This window comes from Drosophila willistoni, assembly GCF_018902025.1.
Source record: "Drosophila willistoni isolate 14030-0811.24 chromosome XR unlocalized genomic scaffold, UCI_dwil_1.1 Seg106, whole genome shotgun sequence".
Classification (NCBI taxonomy): Eukaryota; Metazoa; Arthropoda; class Insecta; order Diptera; family Drosophilidae; genus Drosophila; species Drosophila willistoni.
In genome coordinates this window covers 1,769,247-1,793,205 of record NW_025814055.1, presented here as the reverse complement: position 1 = coordinate 1,793,205, position 23,959 = coordinate 1,769,247, and the positions used below count along the sequence as shown (strand labels likewise).

Sequence of the window (23,959 nt, the reverse complement as noted above, 5' to 3'; positions counted from 1 at the left end):
TTACATTGTACTGGTTCCTTGCGGATGTACTGGATCTGATTCCCTGGATGCCGAGACAGTTTTTCTGCCAGCACGTTCAATTTCCCTTTCTGTGCAGACCAATGCAGATGCTGTAGTCAGGCAATGTTTAAGATCTTGAACCGAATTCTCCTGCTTTTACTTTCATGACTATTAACTCCGACCTATTTTAACAAACTGGTCATTCGCTAGGTAGGGGATTTCAGGTCCCTCACAGCAGCCAGATTCGCCGATTAGCGCTCTTGCGTACAAATTGTTGTTGCATGTGCTCAATGTGTGTTCTCCCGCTATTTCATATTTCTGTTTGATTACGCTCTTGTCTTTTGCCTACCCGTGCCTTTAAAATTTTATTTCCTACTTTTTATACCCTTGCAGAGGGTATTATAAAATTGGTCATATGTTTGTAACGCACAGAAGGAGAGGTTTTCGACCCCATAAAGTATATATATATTATTGATCATCGTGGGAAGTTGAGTCGATATAGCCATGTCCGTCCGTCCGTCGGTGCGTATGCGTTTTACTCAGCCATCTTAAAAGCTATTAGGATGAAACTTGGTATTTGAGCTACTTATAAGATAAAGTATAAAAATCCTCAGGATCGAACCACTATATCATTTAGTTCTAGAAGAAACATAGGTGAACAAATTTGAGTATCCCCATGAAATTAACCAATATGATAGTATTGGATACAAAAGTTCAAATCCCGAAATTTGAATCCGATCGGATAAATAGAATACAAGTTACGGTCAATATAAATCGGCTCAAGCGCTGCTTGCTGCCTATTACGTCATCATCAAATCAACAGAGCACACGCATACAACGCTTCTTGAACTGTATGTGTATGGGTGCCGTGCTTTGCTTAGGGAATGATCGAAGAAGAAGAAAAGGTGGTAGTAAAAACAGTAATAATTTGAGTGGTATATAAACTTCGGCATAGAACTTAGCTTCTTTGATATTTATACCCTTGCAAAAAGGGTATATTAATTTTGGTCAGAAGTGTGCAACGCATATAAGGAAGCATTTCCGACCATATAAAGTATATATATTCATGATCAGCATGACGAGACGAGTTCAAATAGCTATGTCCGTCCGTGCGTCTGTCCGTCCGTCTGGATCAACGCAAACTCCTCCTAGACCGTTGGAACTACAGAGTTGAAATTTTGCATGTAGGCTTGTATATACTGCAGGGGTTGTATATTTCGGCCGGATCGGACCACTATATCATATAGCTCCCATACAAACCGCAAAGTCACGAACAGTGACTTTTCTCAATAACTTCGTTATTTTCTGAGCTATTATAATTTTATATATTATATAAAATTTAATAATGGTGAGTTTATTACACTAACAAAGGGCTGTGCCAAATTTGATGAAGATCGGGTGACTATATCACATAGCTCCCATAGGAACGATCTTTCGAAAACAGTGACTTTTGTCAATAGCTTCGTTACTTTTAACGCGATTGCTTTCAAATTAAACATTTGTTAGTTTAATATATCTGTTAATGACTGTGCCAAATTTGATCAAGATCGGGTAACTATATCATAAAGCTCCCATAGGATCGATCGGTCGAAAACAGTGACTTTTGTAAATAACTTCGTTATTTCCTATGCTAAGATTGTAGGCCATTCTTTCGCAAACTTTAACCTTTTTGGCTTAAACGTTTTCCACTTTGATGGCTATAGGTAAGGATAGAGTTACCAAAAAAGTTGCAGGGGTATACAAACTTTGGCGCGGTCGAAGTTAGCCCCGGCCCTCTGGTTTTAATTTAATTTGAATTCTTACAAAATGGGTGTCTGCTATAAAACTAATTACGTAGTCGCCACTAATGCGGTTGATTCCCATGGTTATATTCTTTGTTGGTTGTGTGACAATGCGGTTCACGTTATGTGTACATGTTACACAGGTAGAATCAAGGTGTCTATTGCAAAGGGTGCGGCTTGAAGTATGGATATGATGCTTGCCGAGAGGTCGAGAATGAGATAGGGACATATATGAGGAGGACTAGAGATAGCTTGGACACTTTGAGGGATGGTTTTAACAAACTCCAAGGAGTTTACTGCGGTGGAGACTCAGTTTAGAAGCTTATCGCTTATAAATCAGTCTCCAAAACTCAAAGGTAATCATCTGGTAATAATCTCTTTAAGTCAGTACCAATCGAAGTGTCCGATTTGTCCGGGCAACTACCCATTCCTATAAAAATTGCCAATAAATCCAATCGAGGGCCCCGTGAACAAGTTGACTGCAGCACTGAGTGCCTTGTCCAACGTTGCCGCTTCGGCCGTGGTTTCGGGACAGCGGCCCCCCGTTGGCACACCACAAAAGAAACATATATTTGTTTATAAACAAAGGCTAGACCCTGTTGTCACATCTGATGATGTAATAGCCTATATTCGCATAAAAGTTAACGTCAATACTGCGGTGGAAAAGTTTTAATTTTCTTATTCTCGGGACATTTCGTCCATTAAAATTAGTGTTATGTCGAGAAGATTTTTGGCTGAAGCATAAAATACTGAAGAAATATATTTTTAAGAAAAGAAATCGGCCACCGATTCGCCTGCCAAGAACAACTAACACTAATCCTGCCACATCAGCAAATGCTGGTGTGTCCAAAAACTAGATTCGTATCTTAACCTGAGTTAAGAACGTTAGAGGACTGAAATCTAAACTTCCTAATCTCTAGTCTTTCTTTTCATCATAGCATTTTAACTTTTAAAATTTTCTATATTCAGACGTGATCGAATTACTCACGTCGACGGTGGCATTCTGATAGCTGTTGATGCTGCGTTATCAATTATTGAAAAAAATTTTGAGTTTGGCGGTGTTAAAGTAAATTTTAAATCCTTTAATGCTTTTATTACTTGTTCGTATATTCCACCATTGTCTATTTCTCTATTATATTCAAATCATTTAGAGGCAATTCAGTATAACTATTCTTTAGTTTCCTGTCAATACATGCTTATAGTTTTAGGTGATTTTAATCTACCTGCATTATCATGGTCACTAACCGATGAATCTACCATGTTGCTGCCCTTTATGTCACATGACTTTTTTGATGGCTTTCTAGGCTTATCTTTATCTGAAGTCAATCCTGTCTTAAATTCTAATGGAAAACCTTTAGATCTTATATTTGTATTGGATTCCTCCAATTATGATGTTTCTGGGATAAAACCATTTGTTCTTCCTGAAGACTTATTTCATCCTACATTATATTTAACCAGAGGGCCGGGGCTAACTTCGACAGCGACAAAGTTTGTATACCCTTGCAACTTTTTTGGAAACTCTTTACTTACCTATAGCCATCAAAGTGGAAAAACGTTTTATCTAATGTTTACGAAAGAACGGCCTACATTCTTAGCATAGCAAATAACGCAGCTATATGATATAGTTGTCCGATCTTAATCAAATTTAGCACAGTCATTAACAGATATGTAAAACTGACAATTGTTTAGTTTGAAAGCAATCACGTTAAAAGTAACGAAGTTATTCACAAAAGTCAATGGTTTCGACCGATCGTTGCTATAGGAGCTATATTATATAGTCACCTGATCTTGATCAAATTTGGCACAGTCGCTTATAGGTGAAATAAACTTACCAATAGCTTAGAAAATAACGAAGTTATTGAGAAAAGTCACTGTTCGTGACTTTGTCGTTTGTATGGGAGCTATACGATATAGTAGTCCGATCCGGCTGAGTCCGAGATATACAACTTGTGCAGTATATACAAGCCGGCATGCAAAATTTCTCTGTAGCTCGAACGGTCTAGGAGGAGTTTGCGCTGATCCAGACGGACAGACATGGCTATATGAGCTCGACTCGTCATGCTAATAAAGACGACAAAGCTTGCAACTGCAGATTCCACTGTACATACTACACGAGACTACATATTAAATTTGGTAACTCTAGCTCTTATAGTCTCCGAGATCTATGCTAGAGCAACTCGGCTGTTGATCCTGATTCAGAATATATATACTGTATAGGTCGGCAATGCTTCCTTCTGCCTGTTACATACATTTCGGCTACTTTAATATATAGTATAAAAAAACCAGAGGGCCGGGGGTAACTTCGACCGCGTCTAAGTTTGTATACCCTTGCAACTTTTTTGGTAACTTTTTCCTTACTTATAGCCATCAAAGTGGAAAAACGTTTTATCTGAAAAGTCTAATGTTTGCGAAAGAACGGCCAACAATCTATGCATAGGAAATAACGAAGATATTGATCAAAGTCACTGTTTTCGACCGATCGTTCGTATGGGAGGTATATGATATAGTCACCCGATCTTGATCAAATTTGGCATAGTCGTTTATATGTATAACAAACTCACCAATATGAAATTTCACGACAATAGCTCAAAAAATAACGAAGATATTGAGAAAAGTCACTGTTCGTGACTTTGCGGTTTGTATGGGAGCTATATGATATAGTGATCCGATCCGGCTGAATCCGAGATATACAACGCCTGCAGTATATACAAGCCTACATGCAAAATTTCAGCTCTGTAGCTCATACGGTCTAGGAGGAGTTTGCGTTGATCCAGACGGACGGACGGACGGACGGACATGGCTATTTGAACTCGTCTCGTCGTGCTGATCAAGAATATATATACTTTATATGGTCGGAGATGCTTCCTTCTATGCGTTGCACACTTCTGACCAAAATTAATATACCCTTTTTGCAAGGGTATAAAAAATCGGCCTCCGCTTAGCCTGTTATCTGCCTCTGTTAGTAACGTTCTTTCCGATTCGTCAGCACCTGTTGGCGAGTGAAAAAACTTATTTCGTCGCTAACTCTGGCCCATCAGAACGTACGGGGACTAAAGTCTAAACTCTCTAGACTCTATGCTTTTGCCTTTACTGAAACTTGCCTCAAGCCTGATGCTTCAATTTTCCCCTCAAAACATTTAACATATAGACATGATCGGACTATCCGTAATGGTAACGAAGTTTTGGTCGCTGTTTATTCAGCGTTTTCGTCTGAAATTGACCAGTTTTCCAATCAGGAGATTGAATTTGTTTCTGTTCAAATTTTTTTAAACTCTTTTTATGCCTATATTACTTGCTCATATATTCCACCAGTCCGACTTGGCAGTATACATTCACCATTTGGAAGCTATTCAACTTCTATTCTCATATCTCTCTGACAAAGACTTGCTCATTGTTCTTTGAGATTTTAATTTACTTAAGATTGCCTGGATCTTTTCATATGATTTTTTATTAATGTTGCCCTCCTCGTCACATTGTTATCTATATATATACATATTTGGTCTCCTTGTCTGGATGTAACCATTGACCTTCCCCTTGGGGTTATGTCTCGTTATCCTAACTCGATGCTTCTAACCTGATGATTTCGCAAGACAAACTTTACTAAACTTATAAAGTTTTAGTAAATTAATGATTGGGCATATCTGTATATCTTGCACGGATATGGACTCTGCCATTTCTGTCTTCTACAAAACTCTTGAGTCGTTTTTCGATGTTTGTATCCCGCGTGTGACCCAAGAATGGTCTGATAGACCTCTTTGGTTCTTACGTGAGTTATGTAACTTGAAGAATGTAAAATCAAGATGCTATAAAAGATTTTAAAAATCCGGTAAAGCATCGGATTTTTCCCTTTATGTAGTTGCTTGATCAAATTTTATGGTGCTGAATTCACAATGCTATAACGATTATCTTTAGCGATGTTAAACATAGGTTTTCTCGCGATCCTAAGCAATTTTATAACTTTGTCAATGTAAAACGTAAGACATCAGTGCATCCTTCTTATTTGTCTATCGAAAACAATAAAGCTGATACTAATGAATAGGAAGTTTAGAACCACAACTAAAAAACCCAATCTTTATTCGTTGAATTCAAAATATGAACTAATTTTATTTACAAAACTGTTGTGTTTAGAAATGAACTCTTAGACTCTAGGAGGCGACAGTTGCTCTTAAAAATACTTATTCTAATGACCCACGTTGGGTTGAAAATTGTTTATATTTCATGCTCAGCGTTTTTACTTGATATCGCGCCGTTGTTATAATCTTTAGGGGGGTTTCTACCTTGTTGGGCCGAAAGGCGCTTTTTAATAAAGAATTTTTTTGTGAGAAAAGTATAATAGATCAAGGAATGAAATTTTCCACAGTTGTTAGGAAAACTTTGTTCTATGACGGAATTTTTCAATGGCATCCCCATTTCGTCATTATGGAAGTCTTACCGTTCGCTAATGAAGTATGAATCCAAAAATGAAATTTTTTTTTAATCTAGACACTTTTCTGCAGCGTTGGTAGTAGAATTGGAAAAGAAGGATGAAAAATGCAAAGTTATGAGCTTGTTTAGAAAAAAATTAATTTTTTACCAATTTTTCGCTACTATTTAATTTTTGAAATTAACAACTTTTAATACTTTTCGCCAATTATACTACCAGCACTGAACAATATCCTAAAGAATATGTGTAAAACATTTCATAGCGGTTGGTTAATTTTTGCAACCTGTAGGACTTCCACGAGCTCCAAAAACGTAGTTTTGAGAAAAACGCGTTTAAAAATTAGCGATGCGGCCCAGCGCGCTTGACATCGCTCCACTTAACGGCCGATAACTTTCGTAATTTTACAGATTTCAATTTTTACACAGTATTCTTGAAACATATATCTATCCGAAAATGCGAATCGGATTTTTTTTATAACACAAGGTAGAAACCCCCATGTTTTGTTTGGTATTAAGCAATAATTGTCATATGAATCTTTATGATTTATTTTTGTTTTATGGTTTTGTTTCGTTTTGTATATTTTTTTGCCGCATCTGATTATGTTTAATCTTAAACACCAATGTTTGCTGATTTTTTCCAAACAACTTATTCCTCTAAGAGTTGTCAAGCGAATCCACCTTATCCTTATCACTTGAAATCGTATAATTGTATCTTAAACCCTGTGTTTGATGAAAGTTCGGATTTTGGCGTGCTTAGTTCCTTCAAACGGTTGCGTATTGAGGTTTTACACAATGTGTAAATCTTCCAATTTCCCATCTATTTGAAACTTATTTCATAAGAAGGGAAAAAAGTCCGAATTATAGGGGTATTTTTAAATTATCTGCCATACCTAAAGAAAATATTATTACCCAAAAAAAAACCCAATCTTTATTCGTTGAATTCAAGATATGAACTAATTTTATTTACAAAACTGTTGTGTTTAGAAATGAACTCTTAGATGTTATTCTCAATTGCAGCATTTTTCCATTGCCATTCACTCTTTTTTTAAATGATCTTCTACTGGTAGTGACACATTCTCGTGTGTTTATGTACGCGGATGATGTTAAGCTTTACCTCAGTTTTGAAAAAGTATCGTCTTCTTGCCTGTTTCAATCCGATCTTAATGATCTTCAGAGTTTGTCTGAAACCTATTAAACCTATTAAATCTCAACGACTCTAAATGTAAAGCAGTGGTCGGCACGGCCCATTTCCCGAACTAGGGCCTAGCTCTGCCGCAGCGCTGCCGTCTCACTTACACTGTAAATGCTCCTTAGGCAATGGCACTTCGGAAACAATTCGACTCGTGCTTGCCAGAAAAAAATTATAAACAAAAAAAAAAAGAGGGCGTCTAACGGTTAGACACGATAGAAGTGAAACCTTCGAAACCGAGACGAAAGCAGCATTAGGAGCGGGATAATTATAGGTTCATTATAATATTGCTATAAAGGTCATGTTTTATTTTCTTCATTTTATTATTATTCATCCTTAATGTTTTCAATTTCAACAAATGATACGAGTGGCTTATGATAGCTAAAATATGATACAAATGCTTTGGTTTCGATGTTGTCAACATATCTTTGAAATACCGCGTCAATTGTTGTTTTTGATCGTGTTGTTGATTCAGTGCGATTGTTACACATTTTTAAACTGAATGTTGTATTGAGAAAGTCAATTAAAGGAACCGCTGTGTCCAATGCAAAATTTACGTTAAAATCGCCACTTAAAATCATTGGAACTTTATCGTAATCTTTTCTAAGTATCCGCGATACTTCTGGTGTATACTTTATTAAATTTTCATGAATGAATTCCGTGATGCTATTTATTGATTGATTGGGTGAAATATAAATTGCCACAATTAAAACTGTTTTTCCATTGCTCAATCTGGTTTCGCATGCACATATTTTTCCCACTTTAGAGAGCTGAACAGACAGTGATTCTAGTTGCTGTGCATTCATTCATTATATATTTTGTGATACATTTTTATTTACTTTTTATACCCTTGCAGAGGGTATTGTAAAATTGGTCAGATGTTCGTAACGCACAGAAGGAGGCGTTTACGACTTGAGAAGCTGAGTTGATATAGCCATGTCCATCTGTCCGTCCGTCTGTGCGTATGCGTTTTACTCAGCCGTCTTAAGAGCTATCGGGATGAAATCTTTTTTTGGGGTTTTTTATTACCCGGGTAAGATTAAGTATGAAAATCCTTAGGATCGGACCACTATATCATATAGGTCTAGAAGAAAACATTTTGCGGACATGGCTATATCAACTCAGCTTCTCATGCTGATCAAGAATTTATATACTTTATGGGGTCGTAAACGCCTCCTTCTGTGCGTTACGAACATCTGACCAATTTTACAATACCCTCTGCAAGGGTATAAAAAGTAAATAAAAATGTATCACAAAAAAATATATAAACATATAAAAAGCATTATGAATAAAAATATTTGCATCTCATTCTCTCGCAGCGAGCACACTAACTACAGAACTCGACGGCAATTTACAAAGTGTCGACGTGGCTCTGTTGTTAGTGTGCTCGCTTGGCGATCGGGCGGCCGGGGTTCGACTCCCAGCTTGGTCGAAGTTTTTCATAATGCTTTTTATTTATAATGCTTTTTATATATTTGCATCTCTTTCTCTCGCAGGCTAAATACTATAAGATCTATATGTGTCTCTGTTTAGTGTCGCTTTTTCGTTTCATCGAGTCTGAAATCACTCCCAACGATTCTAAAGAAGTTTTCACTTCAAAAAAAATTAGTCCACATTTCAAAAATACACTTAAAATATCAAAGAAACTATACCCTTGCAGTCCTTGGCAATAATATTTTTACTTTTTAAAATTTCTTTTCCTGCAACTCAATTCATCAATACACAAACAAAACATTATTGCTCTTTTTACTACAATTTTTTCTTCTTCTTCCATCATTCCCTAAGCAAAGCACGGCACGCATACACGTTCAGTTCATGTAGTGTTGCGTCTGTGTGTGTATGCGTATGCTCGGTTGATTTAATGATGACGTAGTAGGCAGCGCTTGAGCCGATTTATGTTGACTGTTACTTGTGTTCTATTTATCCAATCAGATTCACATTTTGGGATCTGAGTTCTTATATCCAATACTATCATATTAGTAAATTTCATGGGGATACTCCAATTTTTATGAAAATGTTTCTTCCAGAGCAATATGATATAGTGGTCCGATCCTGACAATTGTCATACTTTATTTTTCCCGGGTAATAGAAAGACTCCAAAAAAAATTTCATCCCGATAGCTCTTAAGATGGCTGAGTAAAACGCATACGCACAGACGGACGGACAGACGGACATGGCGATATCGACTCAGCTTCTCATGCTGCTCAAGAATATATATACTTTATGGGGTCGGAAACGTCTCCTTCTGTGCGTTACAAACATCTGACCAATTTTATAATACCCTCTGCAAGGGTATAAAAAATGTTTGTTGACAACTGAAAAAATGTATTTTTACTTTATTGAAAACTTGGATTTGATGCGCAATGCGTTATTTGCTACCCAATTCCTTTGAAGCTGGTTACAATCATTAAATAATAATTTTACATTACCTTTATGACCTTATTATAATGCATTCAAAATTTTTTCGAAACATTTTAATCTAATTATTTTAGCTAAACCGTTTTTTTAGTGCAAAGCAAGAAAACGTTTCGTACTTCGTGTTTGTTGACAAACACACATATGCAAAGTCTCATTTTTGATTGTATGCGTGCCTACCCCTGATGTATGTAATTTCGGCCATATAAAGTATATATATTCTTGATCAGCATGACGAGACGAGTTCATATAGCAATGTCCGTCCGTCCGTCTGTCCGTCCGTCTGGATCAACGCAAAATCCTCCTAGACCGTTAGAGTTACAGAGCTGAAATTTTGCATGTAGGCTTGTATATACTGCACGAGTTGTATATCTCGGATTCAGCCGGATCGGACCTCTATATCATATAGCTCCGATACAAACGCCAAAGTCACGAACAGTGAATTTTCTCAATAACTTCGTTAATTTTTTAACTATTGTCGTGAAATTAAATATTAGAGAGTTTACGCCTGTACACGTCTGTGCCAAATTTGATCAAGATCGGGTGACTATATCATATAGCTCCCATAGGAACGATCGGTCGAAAACAGTGACTTTTGTCAATAAATTCGTTACTTTTGAAGCAATTGTCATAAAAATTTATATAGGATAACTATTAATGACTGTGCCAAATTTGATTAAGATCGGGTAACTATATCATATAGCTCCCATAGGAACAACCGGTGGTGAACAGTGACTTTGATCAACTTTGATTCGTTATTTCCTAATCCGTTCTTTCGCAAACATTAGACCTTTTACACAAAAAACTTGCAAGGGTATACAAACTTTGACGCGGTCACCCATAGGGTGAAATGGTATATTAAAGTCGCCAAAATGTATGTAACAGGCAGAAGGAAGCATCTCCGACCCCACAAAGTATATATATTCTTGATCAGGATCAACAACCGAGTTGATCTAGCCATGTCCGTCCGTCCGTCCGTCCGTCCGTCTGTGTGAACACGCAGATCTCGGAGACTGTAAGACCTAGAGCCACTAAAATTGGTATGTAGACTCGTGTGGTATGTAAATATATAGAGTTCATTGGAATTTTGGACACGCCCCTTACGCCCCCAGAATTTACATTAAACTGTTTTTCTTAAAAAGTATAGCAGATAGAGACATTAAATTTGGTATGTCACCTAGCTTAATAGACGCGTAGATATTGACAATTTAAAAATTTCGCCACGTCCATTTCCGCCCCCGCAAATTAAACAAAACTGATTTTCTCAAAAACTAACAAAGCTAAAGTCACCAAACTTAGTATGTATACTGGCTTAGTATGCGCACAGAATATATATATTTTAATATGTTGCCACGCCCACTTCCGCCTTCAATTTAGAAAAAGCCTATTGGCTCTTGCAATTTTTTGACCATCGCGGTCAAATTTGGCAGACTAATAAATCTTATTCATTTCTATCAAACTAACAAATTTGATTGAAATCGGACTAGAAACATGCAAAATATACGTGTGAACGTATTTTACTACGCGATCCATAAGGGCAGAATAGGCCGTTGGCTAGTGGCGGCGCTAGAGTGCTCGAGTGCTTGTAGATTGAGCGAGATAGCATATGATATGAGGGCATGCTAAAACAATTTAATAGACATACATTTGGATTTCGAAATTTTAAATATTTGTTTCACCTTGTGTATGGTATACCCAAGTCGGCGAGACGACTTACTTACTTCATTTATTATTATTAATGAATCTTCCTTCTTTAATTAATCGTAAAGTAATGCTTGGTGCTATCTTTATACACAAACTTATAATTGGTGAAATAGACTCTCCTGAGCTGTTGAAGCAGATGAATCTATCTGTACCCCGTATTCCTCTATCTTTAAAACACTGTATTTCTAACGATGCTTTTCATGCACCTTTTCGAGTCCTATGCTCCGATTACAATCTTCTTTACCCCGTAATCAGATCAAAAGCCTCTCTTTCTTTTCTAAAAACCTCTATTCTATCACATTTGGCTCCTAATTAGCTGTAATTAATTATATATTAATTATTTGTCTGTTTTATTTGTAGTTTTGTTTGTATTTGTATTATATCCGATATACGGCGTCGCCTTACGGTCGGTCGAGCGGGAGGTGGACAGTTCTCTGCTTGGGTTCGCACGTCCTGTTGTAGTATGGGCCTCTTGTACCTATTTACACCTTTGTACGCGGCAACGTCCAGGCAATATAATATAAGTCTCACGAGACTAGGCTTGAAGCCGTTTAAAAGCAGTTCTTGCGACTTACTCTTCATGGCTCAAGCTTGTAGACTTGTGATAAAACTTTCTTCTTTTGTCAACCGTAAAATTAGAATGCATAAACTTTTAAAAAGAGAAATAGACTCGCCTGAGTTCTTGACTCAAGATCATCTATCGGTAGTTGTAAGTTTCCCTTTATCTCGTATGATTGAGTGAGCGAGATACTAAGATATGCTTGTAAGAAGCATGTGAAAATGCATTTGTTTAATAAAGTTGAAATATTTGCTTTACTGGTGTATGGTATACCTAAGTCAGCGAGACGACTTACTTACTTCATTTTTAAATTCATTTGTGAGAAAATACGTTCAATTTCTGCGTTGGACCATGGCAGGGAAAAATATTTTTATAGCAAACTCTGCTAAGCCACTGAATGGATTGTTGTTGCCAGCGTCTTTGTAATTTAGGACTCCCGCCCAAAACTTGGTGGTATCCTCAACAAACTCCCACTTGACAAAATGTATTTTCTTAATTTGAATCAGTATATTGTCAATATCTTGACATTCAAAATATTCTTCTTCCTGCAGCATCTTGTTCAAATCTCAATCAAATATAAAAATTGCTATTTTTATAATAAAATTTCTAAAACTGCTAGCAAAAATAATTTAAATTGCTAGATTCGTGGCTAATAGCAATTAAAAAAAAAAAGCAATGAGGTGTCACGGGACACCCGGGTAGAGCGAAGCTCTCTAGGAATTCGTCGAATTTAGGGGGTCACTGAAGTGTAGCTGAATTTTGTTAATACATTTCGATTTAAAGTCTCACTAAATTGATCGCTATATTGGGGGGAGTGAAGGTAACACCCCATGCCAGTACTAGGCGACGCCCTTGTGTACACATACTTTTTTAAGGGTAACTCTTATACATACATACATATATATGTATGTAGGGTAACTCTTATACATACATACATACATATGTATGTATGTTCATACATATCCATACGCATTTCCATATATGTATGTATGTAATACTTGCGGACCCGTCGTTGAGGATGATGATTCCGTCATCGACATGGGTGATTATTTCCAGGTTGCTCGGCTTGATCCCGCAGTGTGCCGTGACACCTGCATGGAGCTCTTTGGCACATGAACTTTCCAAAGCCAGACGACAAAATGTGGCTCCAGGTTAAGCGGCGCAACTCTGCAGTGTGTGGGTTTCTCCATCGCATTCGGCTATGACGTTGTCAAACAATCGCACTATGAAGTTCTTGTGGATAACAGGATAAATTGTGATCTTTCTGCAAGCTCTTTTAATCTTGGGGAATTCAATTATAAAGTGTATGGTGTTAATGGATTGAAGAACTTTTACGGACGCAACGGACATAAGATCTCCTATGGGAGTGTGGTGGGTTACTCTAGCCAAATTGATTTCAAATCTGAGTGGTCCAAAATGTTTGGGCTAACAATGTTGGCCTTTGCCAGAGTAATAGCAAGCATTAAATTTTGCAACTCCATCATTAGCATCCTGTTTCTAGAGAGTAGTGTTTCAAATAAATGGCTAGTGTCAACTCATGAGTTTTTGGCTATCCTGAGAATTCTGTTGACAGTGATTGTTAATTGGTTAAGCTGGTCCTGAACTCTAGTGTTTATTTCTACTTGTTTATTATTGGCATTTATTAATTGCATTTCAGTAAACCTAGCCTGCTCTAACTATATCTAACTTATATGAGTTTGCCTAGTGGCTTAAAAAAAGGTGTAAAAGAAAAACAAGTCGCCTTAGGTTGTCCTTGTGGACCACCCTCCCTCTAATGAGGACCTCGGTCCCCAGGTCTGCTTCCACTGCCTTCTCATCACATAAAAGGGTGAGTTTGTTTCCGAGCCGTCGGTTGGACTTGACCAAAACTCTGTCACCAACGTCGAAGACCCTATTCTGCCGCTTTGCGTTCTCCCTAGCTCTGAGCATCGTCTGAGCGTTTCTGATCTTTTCTTGTTTTTTGGGGTGTCTATCATATTTAGCCCTAGCACATGTTTTGCAATTTTGTACTATTTCATTGGCCATTCTTGCCATCTTTGGAAAGTAGTACCCCGAGAGTACCTGCTTAATATTTTCCTGTGGAAACTCAGGTAAACATTTGACGGCATCTAGTGGCTCGTCACAGCGAATGTCGTTTCTAATTCCTATAGTAGCATATGCTACTACTTGTGCTATTTGTTCAGCCAACTCATTAATTCTTTGAGTCAATGCTCGCTCCCTCTGCTCGTTTGCAGCGGCCTGTTCAGCTAAAGCATCGCTGACAGCCGACCTTATTATTTCCCTAAGCTGATCTGGATCCATTTTACCTAATGGGGAGAAACTGCAGGGAGAGGTCTTGTAGCCGAGGCTTCGATGCGAATGTCACAGTCGGAATCTGAGTCGCTAAAGTGCTTGCGAGGTGTTCTATATTGGCTGAACATGCGCAGTGGCCGCGAAAAGCAAAACGGGTCGAATTACTTCGTAGCTCTGAACCACGAGAACTGTATGTATTGATATAGCACAATATTAGACACATAGAAAGTAACACAAAGTAATTTTAATAACGATCTGGATGATAAATTGTTTTAACTAGAATTCTCAAGGCAGTCACTCTCACGAGTTTCAGAAACCTGGTTCAGATTATTGTTATTAATTATGATCTGTTGCAATATTAAACACTCACAAGTACTAAACTAATTTTTACAAAAAATTAAGACTTTTGTATAAGAAAAAATTTTGGCTAGAGTATCCACTTACATGATTCAACTAACACAAAAAAAAATTTTCTTTATTAGGTTGGTCACTCGCAGCTCCCTCACTGCTGTCTTAATTGTTGTTGCTTGTTGCAGCTCCTGTGCTGCTGTTTGGTTGTTAGTGGTTGTGGAGTCCGACCACTAGTTGGGCGCCAATTACAATACTCCAGTCCTGTTAAGGGTGAAGATTAGGTTGAGAGGCAAACTGAGCCTCTTATTGCTGGCCTTGGGCTCAGACAATAAAACAAATTATTTTACGGCTAAGTGCCGGAGTGAATATTTATTTAAGCGACTTACTGGAAGAGCGCTGTATTCAAACTGATTTCTTAAAACATAGAATATTCCACTTAAGCTAAGCCAAAATTCGCATCACGCCACAATGTCATGGTCGGCAAGCCGACTCAGCAAATCTTCGGCGATAACGGAAACTCTTGCAGCAAAACAAAAGTGTCCGGTTACCGTCGCTGACCATTGCAGCTATAGCGCGCTGATACAATTTATGCAATGTCGCAATTGCGAGGGCTGCTACTTAACTTATAGAGCACGCGATAGCGAGGGTAGATTATAAACTTATAAAATATCCTATATTAAGTGTTAATTGTTAACTTATACATGCATGCGTTTTCAAAGCTAAATGCGAATAAATAAAAAATATCAAAGAACATCGGCTATGCCGAAGTTTATATACCCTTGCAGTCCTTGGTAATAATAATTTTACATGTTCAAAATTTGTTTTCTGCAACTCAATTCATCAATATACAAACAAAACAATTTTACTCTCTATTTTACAATTTGTTCTTCTTCTTCCCTCATTCCCAAAGCAAGCAGCGCTGCCGGCAGAGCTGGGAGCAGAGCCGATTATTATATTGGCTGTAACTTGTGTTATATTTATCCGATCACATTCAAATTTTGGGATCTAGGATTTTATATCCAATATTATCACATATGTAAATTTCATAGCATACTCCGATTTTTATGAAAATGTTTCTTCTAGTTCTTCTAGAGCTATATGATAAAGTGGTCCGATCCTGATGGTTTTCATACTTTATTTTTCCCAGGTAATAAAAAACCCCGAAAAAAATAAAAATTCAGCCCTATAGCTCTTAGGACGGCTGAGTAAAACACATTCGCACAGACGGACGGACGGACGGACAGACGAACATGGCTATATCAACTCAGCTTCTCATGCTGATCAAGAATATATATACTTTATGGGATCGGAAACGTCTCCTTCTGTGCGTTACAAACATCTGACCAATTTTACAATACCCTCTGCAAGGGTATAAAAATGTACGTTATATACATACATAGGGACATATAATAAAGTTATACATATACATAAAGTTTTACGTTCACATATGTACATACATACATACATATATTCTAAAAAATTTGTTAACATAATTATTATACAAAATATACATATATAAGTACAGATGATATATTTATGTACAATGTATATATGCATATGTAATTTAAAAAAAAAAAAAAAAAAAAATATTCGATGACCTCTACATCATTTGAACCACGGGCCTGGTGCAGGGGAGGCTAACACACACCTTCAGAACTACAATGGCATGTAGAAGTTAATGGATAAATTATCGTTTTATTGCGCTACAAGAAAAAAATCTGACGCGCTGCAGATCTAACGTCTGACGATTTTTAAAAAAAATTTCCTACCGCGACGCGCCTAAGAGAGCTTCGCTCTAAAAAAAATTTGCAAATTTTTTTTAAAGTTGTCGATCTAGCAACTAAATTGCTAAACTGGCAGCACTGAACCCCAAAGAACTTCGGCAAAATCCCGAACGTTCGTACTCTCAATGAGAGCGTAAACTTTACGCCGTAAAGCAGAGCCCGGCACTCATATCCCCCGGGGGACGAACACGTTCGGCACCTCGTATGCGTGTAACCGAACGGCTGCCGAAGTCCTCACACAGAGCATGAGGGTTGATTAGTTTCCCTCAGCATTTCGACGCAAGCAGATCTATGTCGCTTTGTTGAGAAAACACACATGAAAAAATTGATCGCTGCTTTGTTTTCTCTGCTTTACGGCAGGGCCCGGCACAAAGAGAGCGCTAAAAAAGTTTAGTTGTATGTGTGCACTTGCTTGTATGCGTGTGTTGCTTTACACTGCGCAAAATTAAACTTCATCAAATTCTGCCTCGAATCAAGAAAACGAGTGCAGCAAATAATCTTATGCAAGAAAAAGATAGAGAAAACAAAGCAGCGATCAATTTTTTAATGTGTGTTCTCTCAACAAAGCGACATAGATCTGCTTGCGTCGAAATGCTGAGGGAAACTAAAACAGAGGTAGGCGCCCATAGCCCGTGCGGGCACTTTTGCTCGGCAATTGCTCGTGTGTGCATGCCGATGTGAGCACGAAGTACAAGTTGAGAGCGTAAAAAAACAGCTAGTGTCGCACAGACTTTTGACGAAAGCAGTACTATGTCGCTTTGTTACGCAGCTACACGCAGAAAAATTAATGCTTCTTTTTCTTACATGGCAACTTTAAAAATCTTTTGTCCCTATAGGGTAAAAAGTATATTATAATATAAGCGAACATGCATAATAATATACATGTAAATGTAAGATATACATGTATGCACATATGTATATGTATAGTATGAAAAATATATATAATAGCCGATACAAAATATGCATTCATTTTTATGACATTTAGGTAAAACGTAAATTTTCGACAATGAAATTAATTAAAGATTCAATTCGAAATAGTCTTACTGATAGCCATTTAGCGTATAAAAAGTTATCCAAACAATATAGAAGTAAAGGAAATAGTTGAGTTTCTGAACAACAATTAGGTCGGAATTATTCTTTTTCACTTGCAGTTTAATTTTTTATTCGTTTTTTCACCTACGATTCGCGCAGTGTAAAGCAGCTTACGCACACAAGCAAGCGCACGCATACATTGACAGTTTGAGCTGGCTCTCTTTGTGCCTACCCCTGAACTAAAACCCACCCTCTTGCTTATGATTTTTTTGTGTGAGGAGGAAAGAGTATCAAGAAATATTGGCATCATCTTCGTATGTAACCCGGTGGCTGTGCCGATAGAGTGTTCGCTTGGCGATCGGAATGTCCCTGGTTCGATTCCCAACTTGAAATCGTTAAAGAAGGGTTTTTTGCCTATTTAGGTCTGGGTGGAGTTCGCGTCGGACTCGCCTCGCCGTGCTGATCAAGAATACATATACTTTGCATGGTCGGAGATGCTTCCTTATAAAAAGTCAATATTATGAACTTTTTTAATGGTTATTGGTTACTAATAATGGTAATGGTTACTAACTTAGGCACATAATATTTTAATCTAGTCATGGTTACCGTGGAATTGACGCACGTCGCAATCTATGGGTATTGCCTTCTGGAGAACTTCTCTACTATGTGGCCGCTGTGGCAGTTCTATTCGATCGGGACGAAGATACCCAGCGTCATTATGTAGGCCACACCGAAGACATTATGTGGTAAGAACAAAAAAAAATACTCTCCTCAAATACAAAATTAAGAAATCGAAATTCTTTCTGTAGCATGGATGTGCATCCCTCACGAGAGCTGGTGGCTTCCGGTCAAAAAGCAGGTCGCGATCGAAAATCACAGGCACACGTTCGCATTTGGAGTACTGAATCGCTGCAAACCCTATATGTTTTCGGTATGGGAGAACTAGATACCGGAGTTACAGCTGTAGCCTTTTCGCAGTTGGTTGGTTACACACTCGTGTTATAATTTAGCCGGTACATGTATTAATATTTCACATATTTCCAGAACGGAGGCAGTTATATTCTTGCTGTTGACAGCGGCCGGGAGAGCATATTGTCTGTTTGGCAATGGCAATGGGGTCACCTGCTGGGCAAAGTGGCTGTATGGTTTACTAAGAAAACATTCTATAATCGTTTTTTAACTATTTACTTTTACTCGTAGACTCTGCAAGAGGGCTTATCGGGGGCTGCTTTTCATCCCCTCGATGATAATCTTATTATCACTCATGGTCGTGGGCACTTGGCATTCTGGCATCGCCGCAAAGATGGTTTCTTTGAACGTACAGATATTGTTAAGCAGCCTTCACGTTCACATGTAACCAGCGTGCAATTTGAGCCAGATGGCGATGTTATAACAGCGGATTCGGATGGTTTTATTACCATATACTCGGTGGACTCTGATGGCGCCTACTTTGTGCGCACAGAATTCGAGGCACACAATAAAGGCATCGGTTGTCTTATTATGCTAGGTGAGGGCACTCTGCTTTCAGGTGGTGAAAAGGATCGGAAAATAGCCGCATGGGATTCCTTACAGAACTACAAGAAGATAGCCGATACAAAGGTGCGATGTAATGTGCAACACAGAATTAGCCTTTTGTAACGCACTCATATACTTTTTTAGCTTCCCGAAGCCGCTGGTGGAGTGAGAACCATCTATCCACAGCGTCCTGGCCGCAATGATGGCAACATCTACGTGGGCACCACCCGCAATAATATTCTAGAAGGCTCTTTACAGCGTCGCTTCACGCAGGTTGTGTTCGGGCACGGTCGTCAACTTTGGGGGTTAGCCGCTCATCCTGATGATGAACTGTATGCCACAGCTGGCCATGATAAGCATGTGGCCCTGTGGCGAAAGAATAAACTAATTTGGACCATTCAAACTGGTTATGAGTGTGTTGCATTGGCTTTTCATCCGTTTGGCACTCTGGCTGCGGGCAGCACTGAGGGTCATCTGTTGGTTATCAATTGTGACAACGGAGCTGTGATGTTGACGCTTCGTGTTTGTGGATCACCCCTCAATTGCGTGGCTTACAATCAGGGTAAGGTAAACAAAGTATTTTTAGCTCTAAAATATCTTATATTTCTGTTTTTTATATATAGTTGGCGACATGATCGCTATGGGTTCGCAAAATGGCAGCATTTACCTCTTTCGCGTCTCACGAGATGGTTTCTCATATAAGAAGGTCAACAAAATACGCGGTTCCCAGCCTCTCACGCATCTCGATTGGAGCATGGATGGAAATTTCGTGCAGACAGTGACTATTGATTTCGATTTACTATTTTGGGACGCCAAGTCACTGTCACCCGAACGTAGCCCCATTGCCATGAAGGATGTCAAATGGCTGACCAGCAACTGTACAGTGGGCTTTTTAGTGGCTGGACAGTGGAGTAATCGTTATTATAGCAGCACTACTACAATTGTAGCCACTTGCAGTCGATCAGCTGCCCATGACATGTTAGCCTCAGGTGATGCTGAAGGATATTTGCGCTTGTTCAGGTATTTTTTTTATTTTTTATACCAAACAGCCGACTCGACCTAGCGACGTACGTTCGCCCAACTGTTCGTCCGAATAAACAACTAAATCTCAGTGCCCATAGGAGCTAGAGCTTTCAATATCTTTTGTAGACTTGAGTAGCGTGCACAGAGATAAAGCTTATTTCATTTTTGCTCCCTTCCGTCGCCAGAATAAGAAACAATATATTTTTTTCCAATATTTAAACTATCGAAATCAATATGCCAAGTTTTGATAAACCGTAACATGTCAAAAAAACATTAACACATTTGGTCATATAAATTTAAATTAAAATTAAACTTTATTGTTAGTGTATGTATATATCATGTGCATCATCGCCATCGCCCTATTTACAGATATCCTTGCATCTCGCCACGTGCTGAGTTCCATGAGTCAAAAGTTTATTCTGGAATGCTGGCTTGCGCTCGTTTTCTATGCGGCGATCACACCCTAATCACTGTAGGCGGCACTGATGCTTCCCTAATGGTCTGGGACATTGTTGAGGAATAACTGAAATGGCCACCGTGGCGCCCTACTGGACAGTACGAATCATCTTACACGGATTACTGGCATCGTCGCACTTCTCAAGTTTCCTCCACCGTTTTGGATAGTGACTCTTTGGGCTATCAGTAAAAAAAACTCCGAGTAGCTTCATACGTCCAAGTACTGTCTAGTTTTTAAGCTTGCAATACCAACAACGACAATGAATTGGCCAGCATTCCCATTTGGTTTATAGAAAAATATCAAAAAAGGTAGCTTCGGCTATGCCGGGACTTTTATACCCTTGCAGTCTTTTTTCGTAACATTTTAATTTGTTATAACTGTGACAATCACTCTGCCTTCCTCCTTTTATATCTTTCCCTTCAGCTTAAGCCCCTTACATATGTATACGGCATATCGTCACACAGTTTATGCAGTTTATGCTTTTCTTAGAACTTTTTTGGTATTGTTCCTATCCATAGGTTTGAGAGTTACCTATGAGTGATGTAGTTGTCCGATCTCAAAACTCAAAGGTGCAAAATACATAAGTGTTTGCGACTAATTTGGGTTCAAAAACTTAAGAAAAAAAAGTTTTCCTTTTTAAGTCTACTCTTATCACTGATCGTTGTGATCGATGTGGTAGCTATGTATTACATTGGAACGATCCGACCGATTAAAGAATTTCTCCTAAATATGGTAAAAAATAGCTGCAATTTGATTCAATAACTTTTAAAAGTGTGAGAGTAATTGAAGAGGACATGCTGACCGACTTCAATATGGCTTCATCGACTCGGCTGACGAGTAAGCTTTGCAAGGGTATAACAATGACTAAAATCATAAAATATATGAGATTATTGCACGTTTATAAAAACAAAATAAACAAATTTTCGAAAGTTTTTAAAAAAGCAGAATAGAAAAAAGGAATTAGCTAGCACGAAACTTGACTTCCACAACTCGAAATCTTCCGTTATTGATGCCATCTGCATTAATTATATAGATATATTTTTTTTGATTTGGTTAAAACCTCTAAATGCCACTGGTGGTACTATACGTCGAAAACTAAAACAAAATATCAGTAAAACATACTACTTCACGTTCCAAAAACAAATGCAGCCAGAGAAAAACACACACACATATGAATAAAGAAATGTGCACTTCTAACAAATTAGACACTTACATACAATATATCAAATGTGTATTATTATACCAAAACGGATTTTTTTTTCTAGCGTTGAAATAAATAAACAGTTTGAACAAAAAAAAAAGACCTTTACATTTTAGGTTGTATGAATATATAACATTACCACTTAATCGTTTCTTATTGTTTTGTAAAAAGGCACTCATTTAAAACTAGTATATATTCGTTGGCGTTTACTTTATCCTTCTCTACTTTTAACACCATGCACCCATACGGTGAAATGGTATATTTAAAGCCACCAAAGTGTATGTAACAGGCAGAAGAAAGTATATGCAAGGTGGCGCAAAAGAAGTCATCCGATAATGTTTGGTTCTTTTTTTTTGCTAAATGAAAAACTTCGATTCTGTTTTTTGATTATGTTTACTTATGTGGGCTTGGATTGGCAACGCCGAATGGCCAGACCACCTCAAAACAGCTGTTAAACGACGGAGTGGCAAGCGATCCATATGAGACGAGTTGGCAAGCGACCCACAAAAACGACGATGTGGCAATGCTGCTACGAGACGACGAAGAAGAAATTTTGAAGACGAGCCAACGACGAGAAGACGTGTGTTAAAGATGTATTAAAGATAAAAGACGTGTATTCAAAGAAGTAAAGAAGTGTTAAAGACGAAAGACGTGTAAAGACGAATGAGAAACGACGCTCTCATTAAAAACCTAAAGACGAAACAATTACCATTCAATTCATTCAATTTTTAGTTACTAAAACCTAATTATAATCTAAAAAAAAACCTATTACCACTTAACTAAATATTAATCAAACGGGACTACTTATTTCTACGGAATCGGAACCTAGTCCCACATTTATACCTTTAGAATTAATTGTGTTAAGTCGAGAAGATGATATCGGACAAATGGGCGCCGTCACAATTGATTGCCATACGGGCATTTTCCATCACTTCGGCGAGGGTTTCGGGCGACAAATTCTCGCATTCGTGACGGATATTTTCCTTGAGGGCTTCCAAGGTCCAAGTGTATCACTCTATGGCTTATTCACTTGTATTCTGTATCTGCCTAGTCCACAAATGTCAAAACAGATTTAACATTGGCGACCATTTGCAAAAATGAGAGCATCTTCCAATAGGGTGATTTCTTTTGCGCCACCTTGTAGTATATGTTCTTGATCATCAACAGCCGAGTCTATCTAGTCCTGACCGTCCGTCTGCACATCTAGATCTCGGAGAATGTAAGAGCTAGAAGCACAAAATAGGTTTGTGTAATCGTGTAGTATGCACAGTGATCAAGTTGGATTCAAATTGTTAGCGCGTTCCCTTCCCCCAACACAATTTAAACAAAAGTGTTTCTCTTAAAGAATGTACGAGCCACAGACTTCCAATTTGGTGTGTATACTGGGTTAGTATGCCAGTATATAATACATTGCCACGCCCGCTTATAATTTAAAACTGAACTATAGCGGCGCCACTAGCTTACGTCCATCTTCGGCCTTATGGATCGCCTAGTAAAACACGTTCATACGTTTTAACATGTTTCTTGTCCGATTTAGTGTGCACAATTAAAAAAATATATATAATCTGTGAGGATACTAAACCAATCCAAGTACCAAATTTGGTGACTCTAACTTTGATAGTTTTCGAGAAAATCGATTTTATTTAATTTACGGGGGCGGAAGTAGGCGTGGCAAAACAAACAATATTTGCGATCGTACTAAGCCAGCACGCGTACCAAATTTACACTACACGAGTCTACATACCAAATTTGGTGACTCTAGCTTTTACAGTCTCCGCGATCTGTTCTTGCTGATCAAGAATATATATACTTTATGGGGTCGGAAAAGCTGTCTTCTGCCTGTTACATACATTTTGGCAACTTTAATATACCATTTCAACCTATAGGTGCAGGGTATAAAAACCGATTGCCTCCCGAAATTTGTTCACTATCGTAATCGAATTCGAAAGACAAATAATTCGTATTGAATTCCAAGAACCTACTAAATTTGAAATCGGAGTAGAAACATGCTAGACGTGTTTTACTAGGTGGTCCATAAGGGCGCAGTTAGCCGTAGGCGGCGTTATAGTTCATTTCTTAATTACGGAGGGCGCTCGAGAGTGCTCGTGTGTTTTTGTAGAGTGAACGAGATAGCATATGCCAGAAGGCATGTAAAAACAATTTAATAGACATACATACATATGTATGTAGATTTGGTTTTCGATATTGGAAATATCTAATATCTAATAAACTCA

General features: G+C 38.1%; 1 protein-coding gene across 3 annotated transcripts in view; it reads left to right on the top strand.

Annotated features, from left to right (window-relative positions):
- LOC6651905 (echinoderm microtubule-associated protein-like CG42247) overlaps positions 1-21,415 on the top strand; it is a 148,609-nt gene extending 127,194 nt beyond the window's left edge. For all 3 annotated transcript variants that reach the window (XM_023180971.2, XM_023180972.2, XM_002074353.3), the window contains 7 exons: positions 18,126-18,275; positions 18,339-18,510; positions 18,574-18,669; positions 18,730-19,128; positions 19,189-19,606; positions 19,668-20,064; positions 20,437-21,415. In XM_023180971.2, coding sequence (XP_023036739.1) covers positions 18,126-18,275; positions 18,339-18,510; positions 18,574-18,669; positions 18,730-19,128; positions 19,189-19,606; positions 19,668-20,064; positions 20,437-20,590 — 1,786 coding nt within the window. In that variant the 3' untranslated portion in view covers positions 20,591-21,415. The remainder of the gene's footprint in view (positions 1-18,125; positions 18,276-18,338; positions 18,511-18,573; positions 18,670-18,729; positions 19,129-19,188; positions 19,607-19,667; positions 20,065-20,436) is intronic.
- Positions 21,416-23,959: the final 2,544 nt, after the last annotated feature.